The following is a 27,305-nucleotide window of genomic DNA, read 5'->3' as shown; positions in this document are numbered from 1 at the left end:
TATTACCTTTAAAGCCCTGTATGGCTTGGGCCCGAGTTACTTATGGGAGCGTATCTCCCTATACAATCCGCCCCGCACCCTTAAAACAATGGAGAAGAATTTGCTAGAGTCATCAACAACTAAATACATGTCAACTTCTCAAAGAGCGTTTAGTATAGTTGCCCCAAGACTGTGGAATAGTCTCCCAGAGAAGATCCATTTTACCACCTCCCTGGAAACCTTCAGGAGGGCAGTTAAGACGGAGCTCTTCCAGCGAGCATATCAACCTGACTTTATGTAAAATATAGATCTGTTCCCTGAAAGCACTCTGTCCCACCGTCGCTTCTGGCGAGCATATCCACCTGATCTTATGTGAAACATAGGAGTTTATCAGACAAGGGGAATTGGGAGTATAATCCAATGGCAATCTGAACGCAATCATGGGGTTTCACGTTATTGAGTGATAACCCACTACACACAAATTCGGGCAATGGGAAGTCAGTCCGAATGCAATCATGTGGTTTCACGTTATTGCGTGATAGACTGCCACACACAAATTCAGGCAATGGCATGCTGTTTTCAGGCAATGGGAGCCAGTTTGAACGCAATGCGCATTCACGTAATTGTGCAAAACTAGCGACTTTAAGTGAATGCGTTCTGGCCCCACTTTCTTTTCATTTGAATTTAAGAGAAATTCCTCTCGTGTGATGAACTCCATAGATCTGCTCCTTGTACAGGATGTGCACACTCTGCCCAATTGTGGCTTGTGAAATTTGGTTTTAATTGCTTATTTTGGATTTTATTAATTGTTTGCGCGATTTGTAATTATTGTGTCATATTTTATACTATGTTGTAATCCCACCTCAATCCACCCGGGAGAGGTGGGAAAATACAAATAAATATTATTATTATTGTTGTTGTTGTTGTTGTTGTTGTTGTTGTTGTTATTGTTATTATTATTATTATTATTATCAATCCAGTCTGTAATTTACAGCTATTGAGAAATACAGAAAGCGTAAAACACATCAAACGCTTATGTAATGGCAGAATGTTAACATTTGCAAAGAACATACGAGACAGAAAATTTGAGTACTAGAGAGAATCTATTACGTTATGTTCCCCTCTTTCCTGAGTGGTGAAAAGTCCCAGGCTAGCTATGTGTGTGTATGTGTGTTGTTTGTTTTCAAGACATTTCTATCTTATGGCAACCCTAAGGTGACCCTTTTATTGACAAGTTCCTTCAGCAGGAGTGTGCCATTGCCATACTTTGAAGCTGAGAAACTGTGACTTGCCCAGTAGGTTTTCATGGCCAAGTGGGAATTTGAACCCTATTCTCCAGTCATAGTGCAATGCTCAAACTACTACACTGCACTGGCTTACAAGCTAGCTATGGAGGAGGTATTCTTTATACCTGAGCATTTATTTTCATTCTGTACTGACTGAAGAAGTGGGTTTATATCCATGAAAGCTCATGTGAAAATAAAAACCACTTAGCCTTAAAGGTGCCGCCACATTTTTTGTTCTTTTCTTCCCTCCCCCTTCCTTCCTTCTTTTTGTATTCTAAGTAGTCACATTGGTTTGTTGCCTTTATATCCAGGTTTGCCTTTATGCAGTTCAAGGTGAACAAAATGCTTCACTGGAGAAAAAATAATCAAAACACCAGTGTCATGTAATGCTTTTATTAGGACGTACCAAAACACTGTATACTCAGCAAATTCATCAAATTTACAATCCCTTTTTCTTCCGTATAAAGGTTAACCAGACAAAAGTGTGATGCAGTAAAAAAAGGTCTACTGGGCAGAATGGAAAAGCAGGTTTGAAGGACTAGAAGTTTCCCTGTGAGGAAACATACTGGAGAAGAGTGGTGTTTTATATCTCTTTATTTGCTAATATATAGGTAGGCCAGATAGGATGCAAGATACATAACAAGCCGGTGCCTGTCCTCAAGGAAGACCATTCATGCTCCAATTTCCTTTCCCAGCGTATTCCAGTATAGATTTCCTTCTTGTACTTTCTTATGGAAGGAGACTTTCTTTGCAAGTAGGCATGCCTTCAGGTTTTTTAATTTCCATGTACGCCATGCTTTTCCTTCTGCTTGAAGTGATGTTTATTCTCCTCCCTAGTTTTATCCTCCTAGCTTTGCAAGATAAATCAGGCTGACAGATAGTGGCTGCTCCAAGGTCTCTCAATGAGCCTTTTTTGGGGGTGAGTGGGTCTGAACAAGAGTTTACCCAATCCTAGTCCAACACTGTAACCACTATACTGCTCTGGCTTTAGTTAAATAACAACCTAATGAATCTTTACTTGGTTGTCATCCATCTGAGGGCTATAAAGGGACCCAGAAGGAGGACTACAACAGGAGGAGGACTGCCAATGTCCTAAAAGGACACAGAAGGAGGGCTAGCATTGAATACCATGACTTTAAAATAAAATGAGATTCAAAGTAGGAGGGTGGGCTTCATATTTTACTTCTCCTAACAAATATAGAAAAGTCTAAGGCCAGTGCTACATTTCATCCTTCCAGGCAACAATTTTTATTAGTGTGCAGGGCTCAGGGAGACTCATGTTTTTGTGAGACTTGTGTTTGTCATTCTATCTTCTATTAGATGTATAGTTGTTGTTGTTGTGCATCTCCAAGTTGTTTCAGATTTAAGGCAACCGTAAAGCAAACCTGTCATGGAGTTTTCCACACAAGATTTGTTCAAAGCAGGTTGCCTTTGCCTTCCTCTGAGGCTGAGAGAGTGTGACTTGTCCAAGATCACCCAGTTTCTCATGACTGAGCAGGGATTTGAACCCTGGTCTCCACAGAGTCATAGTCCAACGCTTAAACCACTAAGCATGCTGGGACTCTTGGGGTTCATCAACACTGTAGAAATAATGCACCTTGAAACCACCTTAACTGCTAGTCCTTCCTACAAAATCCTGAGATTTGTAGCTTTCTGAGGCACCAGGACCCTTGGGAAGAAAAGGCTAAAGACCTATGTAAAACTACAAACCATAGGTTGGAGTTGCAGCACTTAAAAGTGGGATGATGTTGCATTAGTTCACCAGTGTAGATGCATCCTTAGATGATTTTATCCTGCATTTAAATATACTCTTAAATGTTTGTTGTTGTGCGCCTTCATGTCTTCCCCAAGTCATGGCAGCCCTAAGGCAAACATTGTAATAGTTTTCTTGGCAAGATTGGTTCAGAGGGGGGTTGCCAATGCCTTTCCTGAGGTTGAGAGAGTGTGACTTGCCCAATGTCACCCATGGGCTTCATGGCCGAGTGGGGAATCATTTCCTGGTCTCCAACACACAAACCACTGTGCCATGCTGGCTCTATCCTGAAATGTAGGAGGGCTTATAGCATCCTTCTCCTTTTCCCCTTGAAGCTAAAATGGAAAGAAATGGGGTGAAACAGGAGAGTGGAGACGAGGGAAACCTCTATAGCAATCTACTTGCATCCTGTCAGGCTGCTTGATGTCTCAGTGCCACCAGGAAAGACCCCCAAAGTAAAGCCCCTCTGCCCAAATTCCCTTGCAGCAAGACCAGCATTGGAACCCCCCCCCTCCCAGTGCTTCCTATTTCTTTATGGCTTCAGCCAGGGGTAAGAAAGGAGGGGAGGGAGAAAGACCCCTCTCAGGTGAGGTGACCCCTGTGCCCCTGAAGCTCCTTCCCCGCCAAGGGGGCTTTGCCCCATTCCTCCCCAAAGTCACATCTCTCCAGAGATGGTGGTGGTCCTCCTGGGGAGAGACTGCCACTGCACTGCCAACCTTGCTGCCCAGGGCAGAGTGGCCAGATGTGTCCCAAGACCCGCAGAGGAGGATGAGGCTCCGCAAGGTGTAGGGCCTGCAAGAAAAATGTAGGACAGGACCTCAGAGAAGCTTAATACATGCATGTAATTATGCATTCCTGCTTCTTAGTCCTGCTCAAAATGGAAGGTGGAAATGGAGGACAGGCCTTGGCGGGGGGAGGGGGGGAAGAGGAGGACCAAGTCTGGTCACCTTCTGGAGTTGGGACAGAAGAGGGTTGAAAGGAGGACCAAGTGTGGCCCCTGCTTCGTTTTCGTCCGGGTCTGGTCAGTCTCCCGGCTTCCTAGTCCAGCTCCAAATCTTTTGCACTTTGGACAGAAGGAGGGTGAAGACCTGGACTTTGGACAGAAGGCGGCCCTGGAGGAAGGAGGACCAAGCCGAGTCCCGCTGCTCCCAAGGGTCAGGGCTGGAGGAGGGGGCCCTGGAGGGCTGGGGCTGAGGCGGCAGAGAGAGGGTCCCTTCCCCGGCCGAAGGGAGGCGGCTGCTGCTGCTGCTGCTGCCCAACTCTAGAGGGGCGGAGCTTCAGGGCTCCCCCCTCCTCCTCCTCCTCCTTTTTTTAATGCAGCACCAGGTTTTCCAGCCAGGAGCCTCCGGAGTCCGGACTGGCTCTTTCTGGCAGCAGCAGCAGCAGCAGCAGCAACAGCAGCAGCAGCGCCGCCGCCGGTGCCTTTCCCTCCTCTTCCGCGCCAGAGGCTTTGCAGCAGAAGAGGAGGAGGAGGAGGCAGTAGCCCCAGCCCCAGCCCCAGCCCGGCTTGGCTTGGCTTGCCGCAGCGGCCCCTCTCCGGCCCCCAGAGAGAGACTGAGAGAGAGGAGGCCTCCTTGCCCGCCTTTTCTCGGCTGACCTTCAAAAGATCTTCTTCTCTTTCCCATTTGGAGGCCAAGGCCTTGCGCTTTGCAGCAGCAGGAGAGGATTTTGCGGGTGTCTCCGTGGGGCTGGGAAGGCAGGCTCTGAGGGGGCCGGCAGGGAGGGACCTGTTGGGCGTCTTCGTGGGGGCGGTGGTCCTTGGCCCAGAGGGAGGGAGGGAGGGAGGGGAGGCTTGGGAGGCCCCAAGAGCAGCATCCCCTTCCCTGGCTGGGGCTGGCGCCAGTCTTGCGGCAAAGGCAAGGGCTCTGGATCTTGGCCACCGCAGCAGCAGCAGCAGCAGCAGCAAGAGGAGGAGGAGGAGGAGGCGGCGTCGGCTTGCCTGGCCCCTTTGGGGAGGATTCCTTCTTTTCGAGGATGGGGCTCCCCGGGCAGCAACAGCAGCAGCCTCAGCCTCAGCCTCAGGAGCAGCCCCGTCCGGCCTGCCCTCCCCTCCGCTGAGCCCCGGGGCGCCGAGGCGATGCGATGATGGCCACTTGCCCGCTTCTTCTGCCTTCTTCCCACGCCGCCCAGCCCGCTGTCAATGGAGGAGGACATTGATACCCGCAAGATCAACAACAGTTTCCTGCGCGACCACAGCTATGCAACCGAAGGTAAGCCGGGCCAAGAGGCAAGGAGCAGAAGCATGGCAGCGGCAGGCGCCGGCCAGGACTCCTCCTCGGAAGCCCCCCGCGGCTCCTTCCCGCCATCCAGCCCCGGGGTAGGGGCGCTGCCTTGGGGGATGCGCCTTGGAGTTGGGGGCGGAGGAGGAGGAGAGGCACCCGCCATAATGCGGTGATGCCGGGGAAGCCTGGGCCCCAAGAGCAGGAGGGGAAGAAGAGCACTCATCGTCAGCAGCAGGTGGATGCGGAGGGAGCCACCCTGGGACCCCGTTGGGTCGAGGAGCCCACCTGCCTTGGCCTGCCTTGCCCTGGCTGCCCCCCCCCTGGAAGCCAGCCCTCGCCTCTTGGTGGCCTGCTTGTGCCCAGGGCGAGGAGCGTGGAGCCCATTCAGGGGGGCTCAAGGGAGGCAAAGCCGGGGTCCCGGGGGGGTGGGGGTGGGGGGGCTCTGCATGCTTGGCAATGCGCCTTCTTCCCTCCCTCCTCCTCCTCCTCTGCCCTAAGCCAAGGCCCATGGCTGCTGCCCTGAGGATGACAAGGCCAAGCCGCCTCCAATCAGAGGGCAAGGCTGCTGCGGTGAAGACAGGTGGCGTGGCGACACAGGCTCCTGGAGGGAAGGATGCAGCAGCAGGGATCCTGCCGCACTCGGATTTTGCTGAATCAACCGCGAGCGGAAGGGAGGGGAAGGGGAAGGGGGCCGAGGGGAGAGGGAGGAGGAGGAGGGAGGAAGGGGGCTTGCTCTCTTCCCCCATTTAGCAAGGAGGACTGAAGGTAGCTGCTGGCCATCAATGGAGAGGCTGGACGGCTACGGAGAGTGAAACAAGGCTGCATCCACACTGGGAGATAACCCAGTTTGGCACTGTTTTAACTGTCCTGGGTCAAGGCTATGGAATTCTGGGAACTGGAGTTTGTTGTGGGGCCCCGAGCCCAGACCCACACAAAATCCCATCTCCCAGAATTCCATAGCCTGACCCAGGACAGTTAAAAGAGTGCCAAACTGGGTATCTCTCCAGTGTGGATGCAGTTACCAGAAATAGGTGGAATAGGGTGGAGCCAGTCTATGTGCCTTCTGCAAAGCTTTGCTGATTGTCCAGAGCAACAAAACTAGATGCATCGCAAATGTGGGAAACGACATTTATGCTTGGTACGCATGTTGTTCTTGTGGCACCCACCTCCTGCGTTCTTTTAAAGCCGAAATCTTTAGGGTTGACAACGGACGCAGTGGACTGGAAACCGGCCTTAAGCCAAGGATGAACAACAACGGGTCAGCATTTTGAGTGTCTTCTATTGTATGACATTCGTTCTTTTGAGTAATAGCATCCAAATCCACCTCTTCTGAAGTATGTGGCAGCGTTGGCTCAAAGGAAATGACTACATTAATGTTTCATTTACCCATATGAAACAGATAAGAAGCCCTCCGAAGATTGTAAGATTGTATTTCAGTTGTCACAAGTAAAGGCACTAGATCCTGTCTAATCTTGGAAGCTAAGCAGGGTCTTAGCTTATGGAAGCTAAGCCTAGGAAACCACTAACCAATGCCATGTGCTGTAGGCCATATTTCAGAGGAAGAGCTGGCAACTTTAGGGATGCTTAAAAAAATGTTGGCTGACTGTCAGATTATATTTATATTAAAAACACAACTGAGGAAAAGCTGAAGGTGAGCTTCTCTGAGTGGAGGTGGCTGGTGTAGGCCAAGAAATGGGAGAAGCTCTCAGAGACCTAGTCTGATTTGGGTGTCTACTATTCAGATGTTTATGCATTGGGTTTGTTCATAGGGAATGAAGGGTAGCTTGTGACTTCCATTCATGGAAGTGGAAAATCTGCTTCAGATTTTAGTCTGAATTTGATGGCACAAACCAAGGTGCTGGATCTTTCCTCAACATAGGTTCTGGCATAGCATTATCCTCATCTGTCAGAAGTTTTTATGTGATGGATCATTTTCAAATGAAGATGCCCTGAGCTGGATATTTTGCTTTGGGAACCCAATGCTTCCGATCCACCTATTTTCAGGGATAGCCGTGTCACACAAGAAGTAGTTACATTAATTGCTTTATGGATAAGTTTGTCAGGTGTCATTGGGGAAATCCACTTCTGAAATTTGGAAAGCTTTAAAGATCTCCTGAAACACATGTAGGTTCAACTTTGGTTCTATACAGTTTGTGTCCCATCTTCTCCTTTTCCTCTTCTCTTTTTCTTTCTTCTTTTCTTCTTTCCTGGGTACAATCATCAGCCTTGTGGCGGTTACCAATATCATCACTTCTTAATTCTGGATATTGTAGCTCTTGGAACTCAACAGAACTCATGGGGAATCCGTTCCAGACCCCCTCAAGTTCCCAACTCACGCCTATTCAAGCCCTATAGGTTTGAATGGGGCATGCCCCCCATTGGGGTTAATGGCGGTTGCCCTCCTGTGGATTTTCAAGTCCGCTGACTTGAAGGGGTGACTTGTATTCTGTTGTCAAGGGTAGGAAGCAGAGGTGCCATGGTCCACCTGAAGGGAGGGGCTCACCGTAGCATGAGAAGTGTTCCTCCTCCCTACTGAGACCATGAGACACTGGTGGTGGAGGCAAGATTGACATGTCCCCAGGCATGGATTGGAGATAGATCCAGATCTGCTGGTTATTAGGTGATTTTCATACCTCAGGAGTAATTTTGACTTTCAGGAACTTAGCCAAAAATATCCTCAGCTACATTGTATTGCTGGAAATAAAGAACTCTTGCATTAAACAGGAATATTGTTTAATTTTGTTCAAAGATTGGAATCATAATACTTTATTTTAATGCCAGGATCCCACTGGGTCCTTGGACTGATGGAAAAGTCCCATCACAATTTCAGGCAATATGATTCCTCCCCGCCCCCCGCCCCATGAAAGTCCACAGTGCCACATAGGTCTGGATTCTGGCCTAAGTACCCATAGCCAGGAAAATGTATACATATACATAACTGTTCCCATAATGGTGTTTGTCATATTCAAAGAGTGTAGCCATATTTTTGCACTGGGTTCTTGATGGCCTTTGGCAAAACCAAAGTTGATTCTACCAAGTGAAGTATTCTAGGTATATTTGTTTGTTACATGTCTTTCCTGCTCCCAAGGTCTTCGTCCCAGTTCTGCTGTGGATAGACTTATATCTTGCTTTGTGGGTCTTTTCTGTGACCAATTGATCCATGTTTTTTGTTTGATAAGGCCTTATAGGATTCTTGAACAGACCTGTGTGTTTTCTTCTGCTTGGTACCTCATCCCTCCCCTCTAATTCTGGTGAAGCAAAGCAAAGGAGAAATGTTACTATTAATATTTTCATGGCTACAGTGATTTGCCATGCCAGGGGCTCTTTCCTGATTGAAGCTGTGGCAACAGTTGTTCTCAAAAACAACTCCCCCCTCCAGCTATGTGGTCATGACTCTCACAAGTGCCTCATGACATTCAACTGAGCTTTTTATATGTGTGTGTGTTATAGCTACACTTTTGAATATGACAAATCCACCATTGTGGGAACAGTTACTGTAGTTTGAATGACCATATTCCTGGCTCTGGGTACCCTAACAATAATAATGTCTTTGCTGGCCTACTTGCATTTTATCTATACATGTTTTGAGGTGTGGTTAGGGATTAAACATTTTTTAACATAAATGGCTAAGGAATTTAGCTCTAATGTTCTAGGGCAAGGGTGGGCAGCCATTGCAAGAACAAAGACCAGTTATCAACCCTATGATTGGAGTTACTTTTTGCAGTTTATATATGGTTGCTTTTTGAGATTTGGAAAATGAGGTTAAAGGTAATCATTGCTCCTGTAGGTTTCCAGAATAAAGATTATCATGTGGATTTAAAAAATAGATTTTTTTCCAAATGGGAGTGGGTGGTCTTGTAAAAGATTGGGGATCATGAAAAAAATCCTTTGGGAGAGCACACAGTTCCCACCCCTTTTTGAGGGAACCATTTCCTACTCTGAACCTGATTCTATTGCATTGAAAGACCATGCTGTTGTCTAGTAGAGCTGTTCCAGGAAGCATTACTTGAAAGCACACAGTCCTTTATTCTGGTTTGTTAGTAAAGGCAGTAGAGTGCTCCCATAAAGTATGGGGAGAACAATAGAAAAAAGACTTTCCAGAAGTAAAGGGGTAATGGATCCTTATATCAGGGATATGTCCAAGATGAAAGCTAAAAAAAGGAGAAAAAGTCCATGCTTTTAGTGGACCTTCAGAGCTTGTTCCCACTTAGGATTTGTACGAATTAAATAAAACGTTTTTAATAAAATTGAATTAAATAACACAGTTGTTATCCCGCTTCAGAATCGCTTTATTCATCGTTCCCATCTGCTTGTTTATTCGGATTTTTACCTGCAAGCGGTCAGTAAGCGTTCTCACTTGGCATGAAATCGGTGTTTAAATAAAGCGATTCTTCTCCTCCATACCTTATTTGGAGTTGTCAATCAATACTACGTCAGAATGACGTAACGTTAACCCGCATTAATCTGAATCGATTTATCTGTGGACATCGTTTCCATCTCTGTACCGTTTCTGATTCGATTTATTTTTGGCGGTTTTTTTTTTTAAATGGACCAATCAAGGCGCTTAAACGATCAAACGTCATAAGCGCTGTCTGCCTTATTATATACATTTTCCCTCCGAATTAGTAGGAACCCAAGCTCTTTCCAGAGGAACTATGGGATAGGTTTTCCAGGGCAGCATCCCTGCTTCATGTCTCCTCAGACAGCCAGGCAGAACCCCTCAGAGAGCCCACAGAGATCAATGAGAAGGAGGTGCTGGCAATGCGAATTTGTAGGAAACCAAGCTCTCTCCAGAGGAACTATGGGATAGGTTTTCCAGGGCCGCATCCCCGCTTCATGTCCCTTCAGATCAATGGAGGAGGCTGGTGAAAGCAGGGAGGGAGCACTCTTCCCAAGATTCTCTCCCGGGTTGGAGGAGAAGGCAGATTCCGTTTGAGAAAGAGAGGGAGAAAGGCTCTATCCCCCCCCCCCCATTGATCAGAGCCTTTCCCTGCCTGGGTGAGATCAGATGCCTCCTCGCGAGGAGGCTTCCCTTCCCTGCCTGGGCGAGATCAGATGCCTCCTCGCGAGGAGGCTTCCCTTCCCTGCCTGGGCGAGGTCAGATGCCTCCTCGCGAGGAGGCTTCCCTTCCCTGCCTGGGCGAGATCAGAGCCCAAGCGGGCAGGGAATGCCTCTTTGAGAGGAGCCTTCCCTTCCTGCCTCTCCTCCGTTAGAAATGGGCTCTCCCCCCACAGAGGGGTGTGCAATCCACCGGGAGAAGCCTTGTAGTCCTTTGCCGATGCAGGCGCTTAAAGCGCTGAAGAGATTAAGCGCCTGTAAACCATTAAATAAAAATAAAATAATCCTTATCTCTTATTGAAGACCACAGTGAACAAAGGGTGAGGGAAGAAAAAATGGCGACAGCCACGACGGATGGGGACAGAAAGGGCAACTCCCCCAATGACAGCCCCCATCGAGTCAGCTCCTCCCATCCTTCTAGCCCGATTCAAATGCTATCGTTCTCATCTAATACTCAGTTCCTAACTCGAATCAAGGGAAAAACCCTAGGTGGACCCAGTGTTTTTTTAAACACGCGTTAAATGAGGAAAACTCGGATTTAAATTTTAACCCGCTTCTGGATTCGATTTCTTGTGGGAACGATTCCGGGTTGGTCTAGAAACTGTTCTTGATTAAACCGAATCCTAATGGGCACGCTGCCTAATGAAATCGATTTCAGAACGCGGGGTTTCCCTAGTGGGAACAAGCTCTCAATCAGATACAATCTGTTCAGTGTGGGAGTAGAGAAAAAAGAATAGGAGCACTTGAAAACCAGGAACCCAGACAAAAGCTGTGCATACTGTTGCAAAACCCTTGTTGAGTATTCATCCAGGGTTTATGGGTTTGAAACAGGCCTCCATCTAGAAGTTATGAGCATTTAGAGGTTTAAGGACATCTCCCAGCAAACACCACAAGGACATATAGGAAATCAGTTGAGATTCAAGAGATCTTTCAGGTTCAGTGATTAACAGTTAGTTACCCGTTTGCCTACTGCCCGTAGGATCAGAAACTCCACCAGATGTACTAGAAAGAATGCACAAGATCTGATAGAATAATGTCACTTGCTTTCTTGCTGATGCTGTGGCAACACCTATTCTACTCAGCCACTTGTTTGTGCATTGGCCTTGCTACCTGGCTGGACAGCTGCCCTGATTTCTCCGGGCCAGATCACATGTAATAGGGGGAGATCTTTGACTGGCTGCTGTGTTCCTCCTAAAGAAATACTAAAGTAAATAGTGAACAACTAGGTTAGACCAGTCCTACCAAGGGATGGTTTAAGTACTATTCATGCACAGGTATGTACAATGTATATTTTAAACTATACTGTGTGCTGTTTTTCTTTTCTTTATTTTTATACTGGTCAAAGACCAAATCAACTATATACATTATTACATTACAAGGAATGGGCTTAACTCAATGGCTCTAGCTATTGATGGGATAGGGACAGGAGATAAAAATGAGCGAAGAAACTTGAGAACTCGCTTGTTGGCTTGGAAACAAAAATGAACCCGATCCTGAGAGCAGAGGCCTACAAGGTTTTGCTTTCACCTGCAAGCTTTGTGGTCTGTCACAAACTGTGTGTGAATGCCAGGAAATCATAATTGAAACAATAAACCCTTTCTCTTCTGTTCTGCCCCAAGCAGCTGTGCAGTATTTGTTTTGGCAGAGCTTACAGAATAAGTAACATGCGAGTCACTTGATAATTAGCCGTAATTGTAGAGGGGGGATCAGGGACATAACTATGTAAGCAGACTTCTTGGTGAGTGGGCAAAGAGGGAAAGGCTATTTGAGCTTAGTAAGAATGAATTGATTTTATGGAGTCAGCCATAGGTGGCCCTCCCTAGGGAAGCCATACTCTACCAATAAATTTATTGGGAATACAGACCATATAATCCAAAGGCAAACGCCCAGTTGTTGTTATGCAGCGACTCCTATTTATTCACAACATGTAGCCATCTATTACTTCTATTGATTTAACAGACACGCGCACACATATACACTTGTTTCTCTCCGGATAGAATTGAACAATGTAAAGCTGTTTCTGCTACAGGAAGAGTACTTCACAATGAATTTATCGGAAAATGTTACAAGAGATTGAACAAGCTATGTGAACATTTTAGGAACACAGATATGTTTCAAAGTACTTTGTAATAGAAAATGGGCACACTGGAATCAATCTCTATCAAGATGGGAACCTATGCCCACCAGGGGTACTTGTTGTTGTTGTTGTTGTTGTTTTGATGTTGATGATGATGATGATATGATGATGATGATGATGATATATTTAGCACCATCAATGTACATGGATCTCACCAGTTCTAGCCATTCCGGGCATTGGTGAGGTATGCTGCATTGATACAGGTATGATAAAGTTCCTCATGTCTTGCCTATTAAAGTTAGTTATAAACTGGAAGTTGTCATTTACACTCTTTGAATTCCTATGTTCATTTCACCCTTCTTTTGTGCCCTTATTAAATGTAAGATAATTTAGTTTGATGGCTCTGGAGTTGTGTTGATCTGAGAACATTGATCCTTCTACCTCAGCTAGCTGAGCCATGCAAAATGAAGTCTGTTTGCAGGTATGTTGGTAGAGTGGTGTTATGAAAGGACAATGTGTTTTGTGTGGAGAATGGTGGTTTAGGTAGAAACTGATAGTGTACATCGTGTTTGAAAGATGTAGGAGAATGTCAGAAGAGGAAGAACAATTGTTAATTCCACCAGTTGATCATCATATATAAAGGGATTGGCTTAAACTGCATGAAAGAAGGGAAAATAAGAGTCTAAATGAAGAAATATCCTAGGTCAGTGATGATATAGGTAGATGAGGGGTTTTATTTGTATTTTTCTTTGGAAAGCATTAAGCAAGTCCTGAACAGATGCTGCTGCTGATACTGTTGCTTCTCCTTCTCCTTCTCCTTCTCCTTCTTCTTCTTCTCTTATTTGGGTCTCCCTTCTTATTCCTTGATAATCGGACCGATTGCTCCACTTTTCCCCTAGGCCATATATTCTGGAGTCAAATGCACTTTAACACATTTATCCCTCTCTTGCAATCAGTTGCAAAACCTAATATTTCCTTTCTTATATTTAATTATCTCCTGAGTCCCTTATTTTCCCATCTTAATGTCTATACTGTTCCTGACCTGTGTGAGCTGAGTGTTCCAGTTTTACCTAGAAAGCTTTCATAACATGAATTCCCCCTTCACCCGCATCTTCTTCTACCTTCAGATGCCTCAGGGCAACCTTTAAAACACATATATAGAACTTGTATCACACTGACGATAGCTCAAGGTATCCTTAACCTTTCAGTAGCACAATATTTCCCTCTTGTATTGTAAAGGAGAGCTTCACATACTTGATTCTGGCAAGAAAAGAGAGTGATCTGCAAGTGACCTATGCTGTTAAAGAGGGAACCAAGACTTCTTGAAGATGGCAGGTGTTTAGATCTTGTTCTATACTACATGTACCTGTATAGGTTGCTCCTACAGCCTTTTTGCTGTTGGTTCCGTAATTCTGTATGACATATATTGTTGGTAAATGTTCTAGGCCGGATATGAACAAAGTTTGGAAAGATAGTTTACTCTTTAAATAGGTTGAATTCCATTTCCTATGTTTGACATAAGTCCGCCACTGTTCAAAACTAGAAGTGCATCTTTGGCAACTTCCATTTTTTGTTTTATTTTATTTACTTATTGGAGGAGATTCCTTTTGCTACTTTTGGCCCTTAGGGTACATTTATACTGTCGAGATAACAGTTTGACACCACTTTAACTGCCATGGTTCCATCCTACAGAATCCTGGGATTTGTAGTTTGGAGAGGCACCAGCACTTTCTGGCAGAAAAGGCTAAAAACCTTGTAAAACTACAAATCCTAAGGTTCCATAGGATGGAGCTACAGCACTCAAAGCAGTATCAAACTGCATCATTTCTACAGTACAGAGATACAGCATACACCAGACTCGCCACAGTTGCTCACTCTAGTTCCAGTCTGTTCTATAGAGAAGAAATGAATGCGTTTTCCTTACATTGACAGAATTTTGAAAAGTTTAGTCTTCTAAAAAGGGCTAGGTTTTGCTGTGCTGGAATCTTAAAAGCTAAAAAAAAGAAAAGAAAAGAAACTGTAATCTGGTATGAGAAGAGCTCTATATGACTAGGATAGTAGCTTCTTCGTCTTAAAGAAACTTGCTTCTGCAGAAAATCTTGTATTAACTATAGTATTTTCATATTTGAACTAAAGAACAGAGCTGTATGACTGCAGTTGCCAAATAGTTATATAAATGAAGAAAGCTATTTCCACCTCCACCCCTTTTCTGCCTGAATAGAATTTCTGTAAATCTTGGAACTTGCACAGTCTCGCATAACAGAAACGTGCCCTGCTGCATGTACTTGAGGGCCCAGGGCTGTGGGTATACAACAGTCTTGCTTACTATGTAAGTATTCAGTAGTCTCTTCAGAATTCATTCTCCTGTGAATTTTACTTTTTGGAGTTGGGGAGCACAGTAGAAAGGTTTAAGCCTTTGTAACTCCAAAGATGAGCTTGGCAAATCTGTATGTAACAAGGATTTAGTCTTCAAAAATGCCAATTTCTCTCTAGAAAGTGAACATAATTTGCTTAGTGTTTGTCTCCCCCCCCAAAAAATATGCTCACCCACAGCTTAAATCAGGGCTACAAGTTCCAATTTAACCACTCATCCAAAATAGGCAGAAACCATGATGGATGTGCTGTGCAGGAAGCCTCCTCATCGGCTCTCACCAATCAGGCCTCAAAGAAAACCAAGGACTTAATGATAATTATTGCCTCTCTGTCTTTGTATTCTGACCGATAACTACAGAGCAGGAATGTCCTGCAGTAATATGACTGCAAGCAACTGTAACTATAAAGAAAAATGTGTGGTGCCACTGTTCAAGAACGCATTGTTTTCTGCACAGAAAATACATATGGGAAAACTACACATGCTTTTTCTTTGCAGGAATACAAATATTTTTGCAAATTGTTTAACTTTTTATACAAATGGCATGCAGGTTGCACATGTTACATAAACACATGGATCCTGAGCAGAAAAACTGTGTTGTATTCCTGCATGTATGTTCTGAGCAGAACACAATATTCTTCTGCAGGAATCAATGTATTTTATGCAAAATACACATTTTTATGCTACAAGGTAGGATTCCGGCACAGGAAAAGCATTTTAATGCAAATGTATTTTCCCACAAAGTCCTAAAATTGGGATACTGCTAAAAAATTGTACAGCAACAGTCTCTTCAGAGTGGGGAGAAAATTGCTGAAATTATTCATTCTTGCACGTGGAAACAAAGTAACCAAAGCTTTATATTCATACAGACATAAAAGATATTTCATGTTATCACCCACATGTCTAGAATGTTTGCATAGTAAGAATTTTCCAGATCTGCGTCATTTTTCAAAAATTAGTTTTAGCTCCCTATGTTCTTGAACTTAATTTGAGAGGATGAGGCTGACTGAATTTCCAAGCAACCTTTTGCTCTGAAAGTTACAATTTCCAGAGGTCAGTACAACAAGGTACATTCACACAGATCCAATTCAATACTGAAGGTGTATCCCCATGACTAGAAACAAAGCAGTTTGACACCACTTTAACTGTCATGACTGTATCCTGTGGAATGCTGCAATTTGTAGTTTGGTGAGGCACCAGAACACTTTGACAGACCAGGCTGAATAACTCAGCAAACTATAAATCTTTACCTTATAGTCAAGTTGTGAGAATTCGTTAAGTACATCATTATTATTCCCATTTCACAGATGAGGAACTGTGGAGTACAAAGGATACAAAACAACTTGCTCATGCTTCTAAATCTGTGACTCAGGAATTTGATCTTAAATATCAAAAGTAAAAGAAAATTTTATATGCCAGTCAATTCCTCTCTCAAATAATAGAGGTGGAGCAAATTACTTAAGTGGTCCATATCACAAACTACAATTCCAGTTCTGTGTGTCTAAAAATTACATGTTATGTTTCTGAAAGCTGGGCAGTGCACTTCAGCCAAGAACTTTATATCATGAACCAGAAATAAAGCTTCAGTAATTATGACACATTGCTGACTAGTATGCTAAAAATAAATGCATCTAGCTTCTCTTTTTATTGAAAAGGGCTGTTGAAGAAGAAAGACATAATAATAGTCTCATAAAATATGTTAAAGCAACACAAAAATCTCTAGTATAGGACTAGTTCAAATCTAATTACCCAACAGTAGATCCAGTCATGTATGACATCCATCCATGTATGGCAATTACCCAGAAATCTGACATGGAAGTTTCCAAAAGTCATGTCTAGGGTGGATCTACACTGTAGATATAATGCAGTTTGACACAACTTTAAGTGCTGAAGCTCCATGCTATTGAATCCAAGGTCTTTAGTCTTCTCTGCTGGAGCATGCTGATACCTCACAAAACTACAAATCCTAGGATTCTGTAGGATGGAGTGATGGTAATTAAGGTGGTGTCAAACTGTATTTCCACAATATAGGTGCACCTCTGGTTGGGATTTTGGGGATGTTAAGATTTTTATTTTGAGGGCCTGGGAATTGGGGGGGGGGGCTAGAATGTGAATTACTGCATTTAGAGAACTCTAGGAATTGTGAGCAAATCTTTGAGGAGTACCTGCTGAACTCCTGTTTTCCATGCTAGTCCACAGTGCAGTCTTCAGATGAAAAGTTAGCAGTGGTTGTTTTGCCCTCAAATTCTGTACATTTCTATGTAATCATTCATCAGGTTGGGAGCAAATTGGTTACTGTAAACTCAGACTGTGGGCCTAAATATACGGTACTTGTCTAAAGTAGACTCATAAAATCAGTGGGACTTTTCTATGTGTAGACTTAGTGCTTCACAGTTTATCCAATGGGTCTATTCTAGTAGGGACTAGCAGGAGTGACAGCCAGATCCCAGTCTAAGTGTACTAGCATTTTAGGAGACTGATACACCAGACTATTTGTCTATCCAGTGTTGTGTACCTGCAGCGGTTCTCTAAGATTTCAACAAAGTGAAATGTTTCCCATCATTGACTAACTGCACGTTTTTAGTAATAAGCAGTAAATCTTGGGGCATGTGAGGAAGGTGGAATGGAGCCCCCAAAGAAACACTATGTTGGGGAGTTAGGATTCATAGACTAGGATTCCAGGAGACCAGGGTTCAAATCCTCGTTCAGTCCTGGAAACCTACTGGGTGACCTTGGGCAAGTCACTCCCTCTCAGCCTCAAAGGAAGGTAATCTCAAACCCTCTCAGAACAAATCTTGCCAAGAAAGCCCTCAGATAGGGTTACTATAAATCAGAGTTAACTGGAAGGCACAAAATGCCAACATACATTGGAAGTCACACTTGTGTCCCCTTGCAGTAGCCTAATGATTTCAGTCAAAGCTTAGAAAAGTTACCCTTTTTTAGAACACAACTCCTGAAACCTTCCAGCCTATAGGGGCAATGGCCACTTTGGGCTAGGGCATTCTGGAAGTTGTAGTCTAAAAAGTAGCTCTCCTTAGTTTTAGCTCAGATTTGTGTCAGTGAGTTAATTCCTGAAACCTATGACAGAATTTTGGGAATAGAAACAAACATAGCTAGAAGGTAGCAGATGAGTGCCAATGAGAAGCATTCACTAGATTAGACTTCTGAGACCTGCCTATTCTTCTGCTAGCATAGAATAAAATTTTACTGTGTTGCCTGAAAGCAGAACTGTCCAAACGGTAAGCTGTAACCCATTCCATAAAAGCACATGTGATTTCATCTGTATTTAAGTCTTATATTTTCCTCTCTAATACAAACACAATAGAGCTATTACAGTTAGTATCCCCTTCTGAGCAATTATTCTGTTGGGGCCTTTGTTCCTTTACACCGTGAGCTGGATTTCTTGAGGGGAAACACTTTGGAGGAGCAGACATTCCCGTGATTTAGAGGTTTTGTTCTTCCTAGTGCTGCTGTCGATTTTGCCACTCCACAAAGATAAGGAAAGGTCAGCAATGAATACCTTCCTGTTACTTTGGCTTTACACTATATTAGGAATGTTGACATAAATGCTTAGTGTTTAAAACCAGTCAAATAAATAGAGGTTGAGGGGAGGGGTGAAGTGGGAAAAATTCAGTGATTCTAAGAGGAAATTGGGTGAGCGGTTAAGGCTAGCAGCTACTGCCTTCTATCAATGTTGTCAATGCAAAGCTTAGAAATCTTTGTGCAAAAGCTGACATAAGAATTCCCCCCCCCCCCAAAGTAATTACTCATGAGTTGTAATCTGGGCCATATCACTTCTTTTTTAAAAAATTAAAAGTCCCCAAAGTCCTCCAAATGAATATTTTAAAGAAGCAAGTAAATGCATTAAAAGCAAACACATAATATACAAAGAGATCTGGCAGATCTAATTAATGATATCTTCATAGTTTGGACTCATGGAGATGATTCAAGACATTCTGCTAGAATTTCAACAACTTCCACTCTGCTGTCAATCTCAGTCTGCAACTATCGACAGAATGAGTTCATTTTCTGGACACTACAATACACTACACAATGAGCAAGCACCACACTGTATCACAAACCCACTGACTGCTATTCGTACTTACGTGCCTCTAGTTTCCACCCTGAACATATTGTCATATCCATAGTTCACAGCCAAACCTTGTGATACAATTTCATCTGTTCAGACCCACAAGACAGGGATGCCAAACTCATGAAATTACAACAAGCAGAGAGAAGAAAAGAAGTCAGAGAGAAGAAGAAAAGATTTAGGCAAACAAAAAGACAAGTCTCTTTTTATGTTTTAGACATGGAATGTTAGGTTAAAGGAACAAAATTATTTGTAAATCAATATGTTGTTAAAAATGAATTTTAATTTTTTTTAAAAAAATTACAACAAGCATTCCATAAGCTACATTACATAACCCATCATAGAATGGAAACCACATCAACAACAAAAAATAAGTAAAAAAACCAACAATAACCAATAAGCAAGGCAAGACTTGTACCCAGGACTAATCTATTACAGAACAGACTAAAGATAGGAAATGGCAGAATCCCACTAGCGTCACATACAGCTCTTAACTGAGATCACTCTGATATATCATCAATGGCCAGTGGTGCTGCCCTCTCAATGGGTCGTGTTGGCAAGCCTTTACTTTCCTACAGACAGGAAATCTCAGACAGTTACTTACCCACAGATCATAGATGTGGAGACAAGTACAAGACCTTGCCACAAACCCGGATGCCAACTCTGCCCATACATCTACTTGGGAAATGTAGTCATAGGACATCATCACATCACCCACAATATTAGAGCTACTTTCATTTGTTCATCTTCTAATGTAATATACTGTATATCTTCCTCTGTCAACAGTGCCTTTCAGCACTCTACACTGGGCAAACCTCTGGGCCAGCTTCTGCACCAGAGGATGTTGTTGTATCAAGTTGTTTCCAACTTATGACAACCCTATCATAGGATTTTCTTGGCAATTTTTTTTCAGAGGGGGGGTTGACCAAGGTCATCCAGTGGCTCTACATGGCCGAGCTAGAGGATAAAGAAACATAAATCAGATATTAGAAATGGGCATACATAAAAACCAGTAACAGAATACCTCACTCTTCTTGGGCATTCCATCTCAGAGTCCATAACAGCAGAACAACAAGGAAAAAAAACTACAAAGGAAGATTAGAAAAAGAAACAGCAGAACTGGTCTATATCCACAAATTCCATTTCAGTGGATTGAACAGAGGCAATGGACTGAACAGAGACAATGCTTTCCTGGCATACTAGACAATTATGTTAGTTAACACCCCAGCCTCATAAAGTCTCTCTTGGCCAGTTTAGCACATCATTCTGGTTTTCAGCCAGCATCACAGTACATTCCAATAACATCCTCCACTGTTCATATGGTTATCTGCTCACCTTGGCTTTAGGCAAGATCTTTTCTCCTGCCTTTGTCCCACAATGACTATAATTAAAACTGAACTTGTCACCTCATCACGATACTCACAAGTTTCTCCATTTCTATTTCTATCACACTTAGAATCATAGAATCATAAAATCATAGAGTTAGAAAAGACTGCAAGAGCCATGCAGTCCAACCCCCTGCCATGCAGGAACATACACTTGTAACCTGCTCATGCATAGCTGTAAAGATCTGTGCATAGGCACTTCGCTCCATGCATCTGATAAAGTAAACTTGAGTCTATGAAAGCTTATGCTACCAATTTCTTTCAGTTAGTTTCAGAGGTGCTGGAAGATTCCTTTGCGTGCTGATGCATACTAACATAGCTATGATTTTGAATTCTTACTAGCAGTGTTATTATGGTTATGCTGTTTTCCAAAGCATTGCTGTTGCTACACCAAAAGTAATGTAGCATATGTAACCCTCTTACTCCTGGGATATTTTTAATTTTCCCAGTGTTGTTTCTGAGCCCTGGGCATACATGTAATCCCCATGGGCAACATTTATAAACATTTCTACAAAAGAATTGGTTATCGCGGGATGCTTCTTTTGTCTTACAAAAACAGACAAATATTTCTTCGTCCTTTAAAGTAATTTTTGGATATAGCTGAAGAAAAACCAAGCTTTGCTGTAATTTGGTTCCTCTCCCTTCCTGTCACTTTGGGCAGCAAATGCAGCTTTAATAGAAATATTGTCTTTGTTGGCTTTTGTTGGCTAGCTTCTGCTGCTGCAACCAGTGTGTGTGTGTACAAGTAATTTGTCTCAAACATCCTTCAATGGACAGCAACCTGTAGTACTAGTTTGTTGCCATGACAACCCCCAGGAGGTTTCCTGTGCCCAGAATCCTATAGAGCACTGGTCAAACCTCTGCATAAAATTAAAGACGGAGGGAAAAGAGCATTGCCAAGGAGGTTTCATTACAAGATGTACAAATAATGCAGCAGCTCACAAACTCTCAGATGTGCCTGAACTGCAGGGGCAAGACAGGTCAGTTATTCACATGATATGTATATCCCATTCCCTTCTTCTTTTGTTATCACCAATAACACATTGTGTACCTGTGGCAATGTGAAATATACCAAAGGTGGGAGCAAAGATCTGCATTGTGAAATGCAATAAAATTGGCTTTTTTGGGGGGGGAGGAGATTTCCAATCTTCATTTTTCTGCATGTCTAATATACATCTTGAGAAAGAATTATGAAATACCTATGTGGATATAATATTGTGGTGGAATGTGGTTTCTGTCTTGTGCTTGAAGAAATACCAGCTGTATTTCAAGGCCTTGCTTTTGTGAAGAAGACCATGGAAATGCAGGGGCAATGGCTGAAAGGCAAACAATCCCAGTCATGTGAATTTTCAGACTGGTTTTTTGGGGGCTTCTGTTCTGTTCCACCCTATCTGTTCCTGCTTCTTATCCCATCCCATGGGCTCTTTTCAGTGCCCAATGGGTGGGTCAGCGACCATTATTTTCAGGGGAGGTTGTGCATGAAAACATATTTGCAAATTGTCCCTTTTGTCATCAGATAAGTCTCGTTTCAAAGATTTGTGTGAATGAGTAGTGTGAAGCTTGGTCTTCCAATTTTCTTTAACTACAACAGGGGTTTACAAATTCAGTAACTCCAGAGGCTATTTGAGGGGGGGATCACGGCCTGATTTAGGCCATGGCTAAAATCTGTTTAAAAAGCAAATCTGATGACATCCAAGAGAGGAACTTTTTCTTATTTTTGCCAATGAAAGGGAGGTCCTATCATTTGGGGCAACCAAAACATCTTTATGGGGGTTTGCATGATGCCTCAGGGCAATACTTTGCCCATCCCTAAATTGCAAACTTGGGGACATTTCAGGGGGAGAAGAGGTGTATCCCTTCCAGTCCTGCTGTGTGCCCCTTTCCCTCTCTATGTGCCCATACATGCAGGTAATGTAAAACAATTGAATGCAAATGGGAGTTTCTTGTTAAGTTCCTAGTTGTGTCAGTACTTACTGGTACTTAAAATCAGAAGCTGACACTGTATGTTATACATTAACCATTGTTTGCAGGTTTGAGTGGTTAAAATTCCAGTCTGGAGGTATGTTGCCTTATTTATCAAAATGCTTGGCATTTGTAATGATTGTAACAACTTAACAGCTACCTGAAGTCAAGAGGAGGTGAAAAGAGAGTTCAGCATCCATCTGAGAGACTTGAGAACAGATTATGAATTGATTTCAAGTGAGAAGGAAATCTTAGATTGTCTCTGAGACTGAAGTTCAGTAGAGGCTACAGACTGTTTGCTTCTTTGATTGTTTTTTTTAAAAAATATATTTTTTAAAATATATATATCTTGGAGCTACTGAATTTTCTTCACCTGCATTTGTTCAATTCATTCTCACCCTTGGCTCTACGCTATAAAGTTTATTTTGTATTTTATTTTTAAAATATTATCTCTTCTTACAGGCACATCAGAGTCTCATGTGGTGTGTAAAGCTGAGAGGCATTATGAATTCAGCTAAACAAATAGTGTCTAATAGCTTTTGGGTACCTGCATATCATTTTTACAAGCCCTCAAGCTGTTCTTTTAGCATGCTCGCCAAGATCATGCCACTTTTGGAATCTGCCCTTTAGATTTTCCTCTGTTCCAGAGCATTCATTGGCATAATTGTCACTTTAATCATTTTGTTCCCCACGCTGGTATAACAAAGTGATTGTTTAGATAGCAGGCCATAGGCACAAACTTTGAAGCAGCAGTAATTCCCATGGAAGGACAAATGTCTTGAACAAAAAGATAACCAAAGAATGGTTTTATCCTTAATGACAGCAAACTTCTCAATTTGATTTTTGTTTTACAGCATTTGGGCTGGCCTCTCTACAGTCATAAAGCTCAGCTATTAATGGAGCCTTCTGAATCTCTGAACAAATTACTGCAACTTTCCTATGCTTGGTTTGGTCTGTGTCTGTAGTCTCTGAATAACAATAAAATGTTAATGGAGATAAATACATTTATCTCCCTGATGTCTAGTTTGTCAGTGGAATAACAGTTTCAGATATTGGAAGTGCATGAATTTATATATGGTTGGACAACTCACCAAAAATATAAATTTATTGTATTGAATACAGTAACATCTTGCATCATACACATGGTTAGGTACAGAATGTAAGGGAAGGGTTGATATTATTTGCAACATCTCTTTAAAATAATCATCACACTGGAGATGTGAAAGGAATATTGCCATCAATTAAAATGGGCATGTCTTTCTCTTCTTACAGCATAGTTTTACATTAGTTCTCATACTGACAACATTAAATTGTCTCATCGACTATAGGCAGTAAAGAATCCTACAAGGTATTTTGACAAGCACAGAAAATCATAGATTGATGATTCAGAATTAGATAACTGATAGAGATGTTGATGGCAAAGTATCATTGGATAGTTCATTTGGTAGAGGTAGATAATTATTTAGGAAGTGTGTATAATTAAGAATGGGAAATATTTGGAAGGTGAAACAGCCTACCTTGTTTTGTTTAGTCAGTTAAACAGATAGGTTCATTAGTAGATGACAGCAAAGTAACATTTCCAAGGAACAGTAACCAAAAAACTTTCTTTTGCCAACATGATAACAAATACAGTTATGTTTGAACTATTAAGCTTGTTAAAATCTTAGTAATCATCCAGTATCTAGTTGCAAATCAATCATGCTTCTAAAAGTTTCATCCAAAGTATTTGTTAAATTTGTATCCCACCTTTGCATATATTGTTCTCAGGATGGCTCACAAAGTTTAGTAAAATAATGAGAGTAAATACCAATTAACATAATGATGAATATGAAAAACAGTAATATAGATCAGTGTAACAATTAAATAAGATAGCCAGTTTAAAACATGTTAAAATGTACATTAAAATGCATATTAAAATGCAGCACTGAGAGTAAAGAGTAAATCATCTCAGGGCAATAAAGCCTTCTCAGTTTAAAAAGGAGTTTCTCCTGCTAGATTTTAGCAGCAAGAAGGATATCAACAGGAAACTCTATGTGCTTTCTTGGCAAGGAGTTCCACAGAAGGTCTTCAGTTGCATTTTTGCTAGATGGGCATCAGAAGTTGCCAGAACAGAGAGGGCTTCCCTGGAAAATCTCAAAATTCAGCCATGAATATAAAGTATTTCTTCAGGTAACTAAATCCCAACCCATTTAGAGATTGTATAGCTCATTGTCAGCAGTATCAGTTGTGCCTTTATACAAACTGACTAGCTTCACCTGCAGTTTCCATGCTTCCTGTTACACCCTGGTCAACAGCCTTACAGCACAGTTCTGAAGGACTGGATGTTTCTGAACAATCTTTAGAGATAGAGCATATTGGACAAAGAGTGTGTTCCAGTTATCCAAAGTGATATAAGCTGAGACTTACATCTTCATGGTCAGATCTGATGGCTCTTGTTATACTAATATACCAGTTCTTGGGATTCTATAGCCTTAGACCAGTCAAGATTCTAGCATGGACATATGTGTTTCGATTTGCCTTCAAGTCGCCTGCTGACTTATGGTGACCCCATGAATTTCATAGAGGCAAGGAATATTCATAGGTGATTTTGCCATTTCCTTCTTCTCAAATACAGCACTTGGGGTTCATTGGCCATCCAAGTACTAATCAGGGCTGACCCTGCTTAGCTTCCAAGATGAAACAGGATCTTGTGTCTTTAAGGTATACTTGCACTAAAATTTCAAATACATTCGTCCCTTCTGATTAGCAGACTTGGAGTCTGCGATCTCATCATTCACAGACAGCAAACAAGGAAGGACAAAATGGCGTGCACCACCATTCAAATCAATGAGATTTGGATATATGTGATTTTTCAGATTTGCATGTTGGGGGGGGGGGCAGAATGATCCCCCATGAATTGGGAGGAACGACTGTACATTCAAGCCCAAGTTAGAATTTTGTCATGCTACTGGTGGAAGCAAATTTAGTATTGCAGATATGTACCTGCATTGAAGATATAAGACAAGGGCAGGATAAATATGATGCTCTGTATGCTTCTTAACCTGACTTACTGGAGAATGCAATAGACTGGCAAAACCTTTAATTACAGAGCAGTGCTTTTTTATGGCCTGTTCCCTACTGGACATTTCTGGCTAGCAAAGAAATGGAATGCCAGATGTCTGCTTGTTATTATCTTTGGTCTTGAAGAGCAATTTGGAAGGTCTCTCAGCTGGAGAATGTAAATAATGCACATACTCAGGGTCTTATTGGTTTGACAGCAGCCAAAATCCCATAGAGTATTCCTGTCTAAATAATGATGACCACTTCCTTTGAATCAAGGAAACATTTGTAATTCTTTAGATACTACTCTGATGAACAAAAATGAGCTTAATTCTGAGTAAACACACATAGGATTGAATTACACGGGTGTTGGGCACTTGGACATTATGCATGTTAGTATGTTTGTGTGTGCACATGTGTGCTCACTCACGCACATGCACATGTATGTGTACATGTGTGGAGGACATCATAGCATCAACCCATGTACCCAGAGAATTCTACTGGCAATAGTTAATTGTTTGAAAGATCTTAGCTATGTGACAAATTATGCTCTTGCTAATTTAGGCCTATTACAGACTGCCAAAATAAAGCTGCTTCGGGTCTCTTTGGAGGTATGCTATTTAAATGATGCATGGGTCCTAAGGGTCCAGAGGTCGCACCAAAGCTACACTCCATTCCTAAGCACAAGAGTGCAGCTTTTGGTGCAGCTTCTGGATTCTTGGGATGCATGCATCATTTAAATAGCATATATAATAATAATAATATTTATTTGTATACCGCCCTCTGGCAAACGAATCCGGGCGGTTAACAACAGTAAAATATAAAATATGACAATTAAAAACACTTTATCCCTCCCCCCCTTAAGACAGTATTAAACAGTATAACATATTAAAACACAATGTCAATGCATAAAAACAACAATTAAAAACTAAAAACCCTGATATCCCTCTGTTGATCCTCGACCATCACTAAGATGGGGCCACGGGAGGAATGAGGGAATCAGGAACCTGGGCCGGGATGGTTAATCTGGAAAGGCCTGCCGGAAGGGATCCGTCTTGACCGCTTTTTAAAAGCTGTCTAATGATGTTATCTGACGGATCTCATCCAGCAGGTCGTTCCAGAGTTTGGGGGCGACAGCAGAGAATGCCCTCTGGGAGGTTGCCGCAAGCCTAGATTTTAGAGGCTGCAGTAAGTTCCTCCCAGAGGACCAGAGAGCGTGGGGAGGATTGTACAGGAGGAAGCGGTCCCTAAGATAGCTTGGACCCAAGCCATTTAGGGCTTTAAAGGTGATAACCAACACCTTGTACTGGGCCCGGAAGCTGATAGGCAGCCAGTGGAGGGACCTCAAAACCGCAGTAATGTGGTCTCTCCTAGATGTTCCTGAGACAAGCCTGGCTGCCATGTTTTGAACCAGCTGTAATTTCCGAGTCAAGCACAGGGGTAGCCCCATGTAGAGTGCATTACAGAAGTCAAGGCGTGAGGTTACCAGCGCGTGCACAACCGTCTCGAGATCCCTTACTTCCAGAAAAGGGCGCAGCTGGCGTATCAGCCGAAGCTGATAACAGGCACTCCTGACCGTCGCATTTACCTGATTTGTCATCAGGAGCGACGAGTCAAGGAGCACCCCCAGACTGCGAACACAGTCGCTGGAGGAGAGTGTGACCCCATCCAGGACTGGAGGTTGCAACCCAATTCTTGGTTTCGGGGCCACTACCATGAGCACCTCCGTCTTGTCTGGATTCAGTTTCAATCTGTTTTTCCTCATCCAGCCCATTAACACCTGAAGACATTCATTGAGAGAAGAGATGCCATCGGAATTCGAGGCCGACGAACGAGATACAGAGAAATAGATTTGGGTGTCATCAGCGTACTGATAACACCCAGCACCATGACTCCGTATTATCTCACCCAGCGGCTTCATATAAATATCTCCAAAGAGACTCGAAGCAGCTTTATTTTGGCAGTCTGTAATAGGCCATTGGCAGCTTTCTTACTGGCACAACAAAGTTGCAAGTGGCAGGTTAGTCATTCCAATTTTATATTTTGTTAAGGAAGAATTACAGGTGAACAGTTTACAATATGC

General features: G+C 42.9%; 1 protein-coding gene across 2 annotated transcripts in view; it reads left to right on the top strand.

Annotated features, from left to right (window-relative positions):
* Nucleotides 1-27,305, top strand: part of PPP2R2B (protein phosphatase 2 regulatory subunit Bbeta) — a 352,436-nt gene that overhangs the window by 90,852 nt on the left and 234,279 nt on the right. The window contains exon 1 of one of the 2 annotated variants that reach the window (XM_042451711.1): nt 4,808-5,228. The exons of the other annotated variant lie outside the window; for it this stretch is intronic. Coding sequence (XP_042307645.1) covers nt 5,159-5,228 — 70 coding nt within the window. The 5' untranslated portion in view covers nt 4,808-5,158. Of the gene's footprint in view, nt 1-4,807; nt 5,229-27,305 lie in introns of those variants that run through there. 2 annotated transcript variants of the gene reach the window in all.

Source organism: Sceloporus undulatus, chromosome 2 (genome assembly GCF_019175285.1).
Source record: "Sceloporus undulatus isolate JIND9_A2432 ecotype Alabama chromosome 2, SceUnd_v1.1, whole genome shotgun sequence".
NCBI lineage: Eukaryota > Metazoa > Chordata > Lepidosauria > Squamata > Phrynosomatidae > Sceloporus > Sceloporus undulatus.
This window is presented reverse-complemented; position numbering and strand designations above follow the sequence as displayed.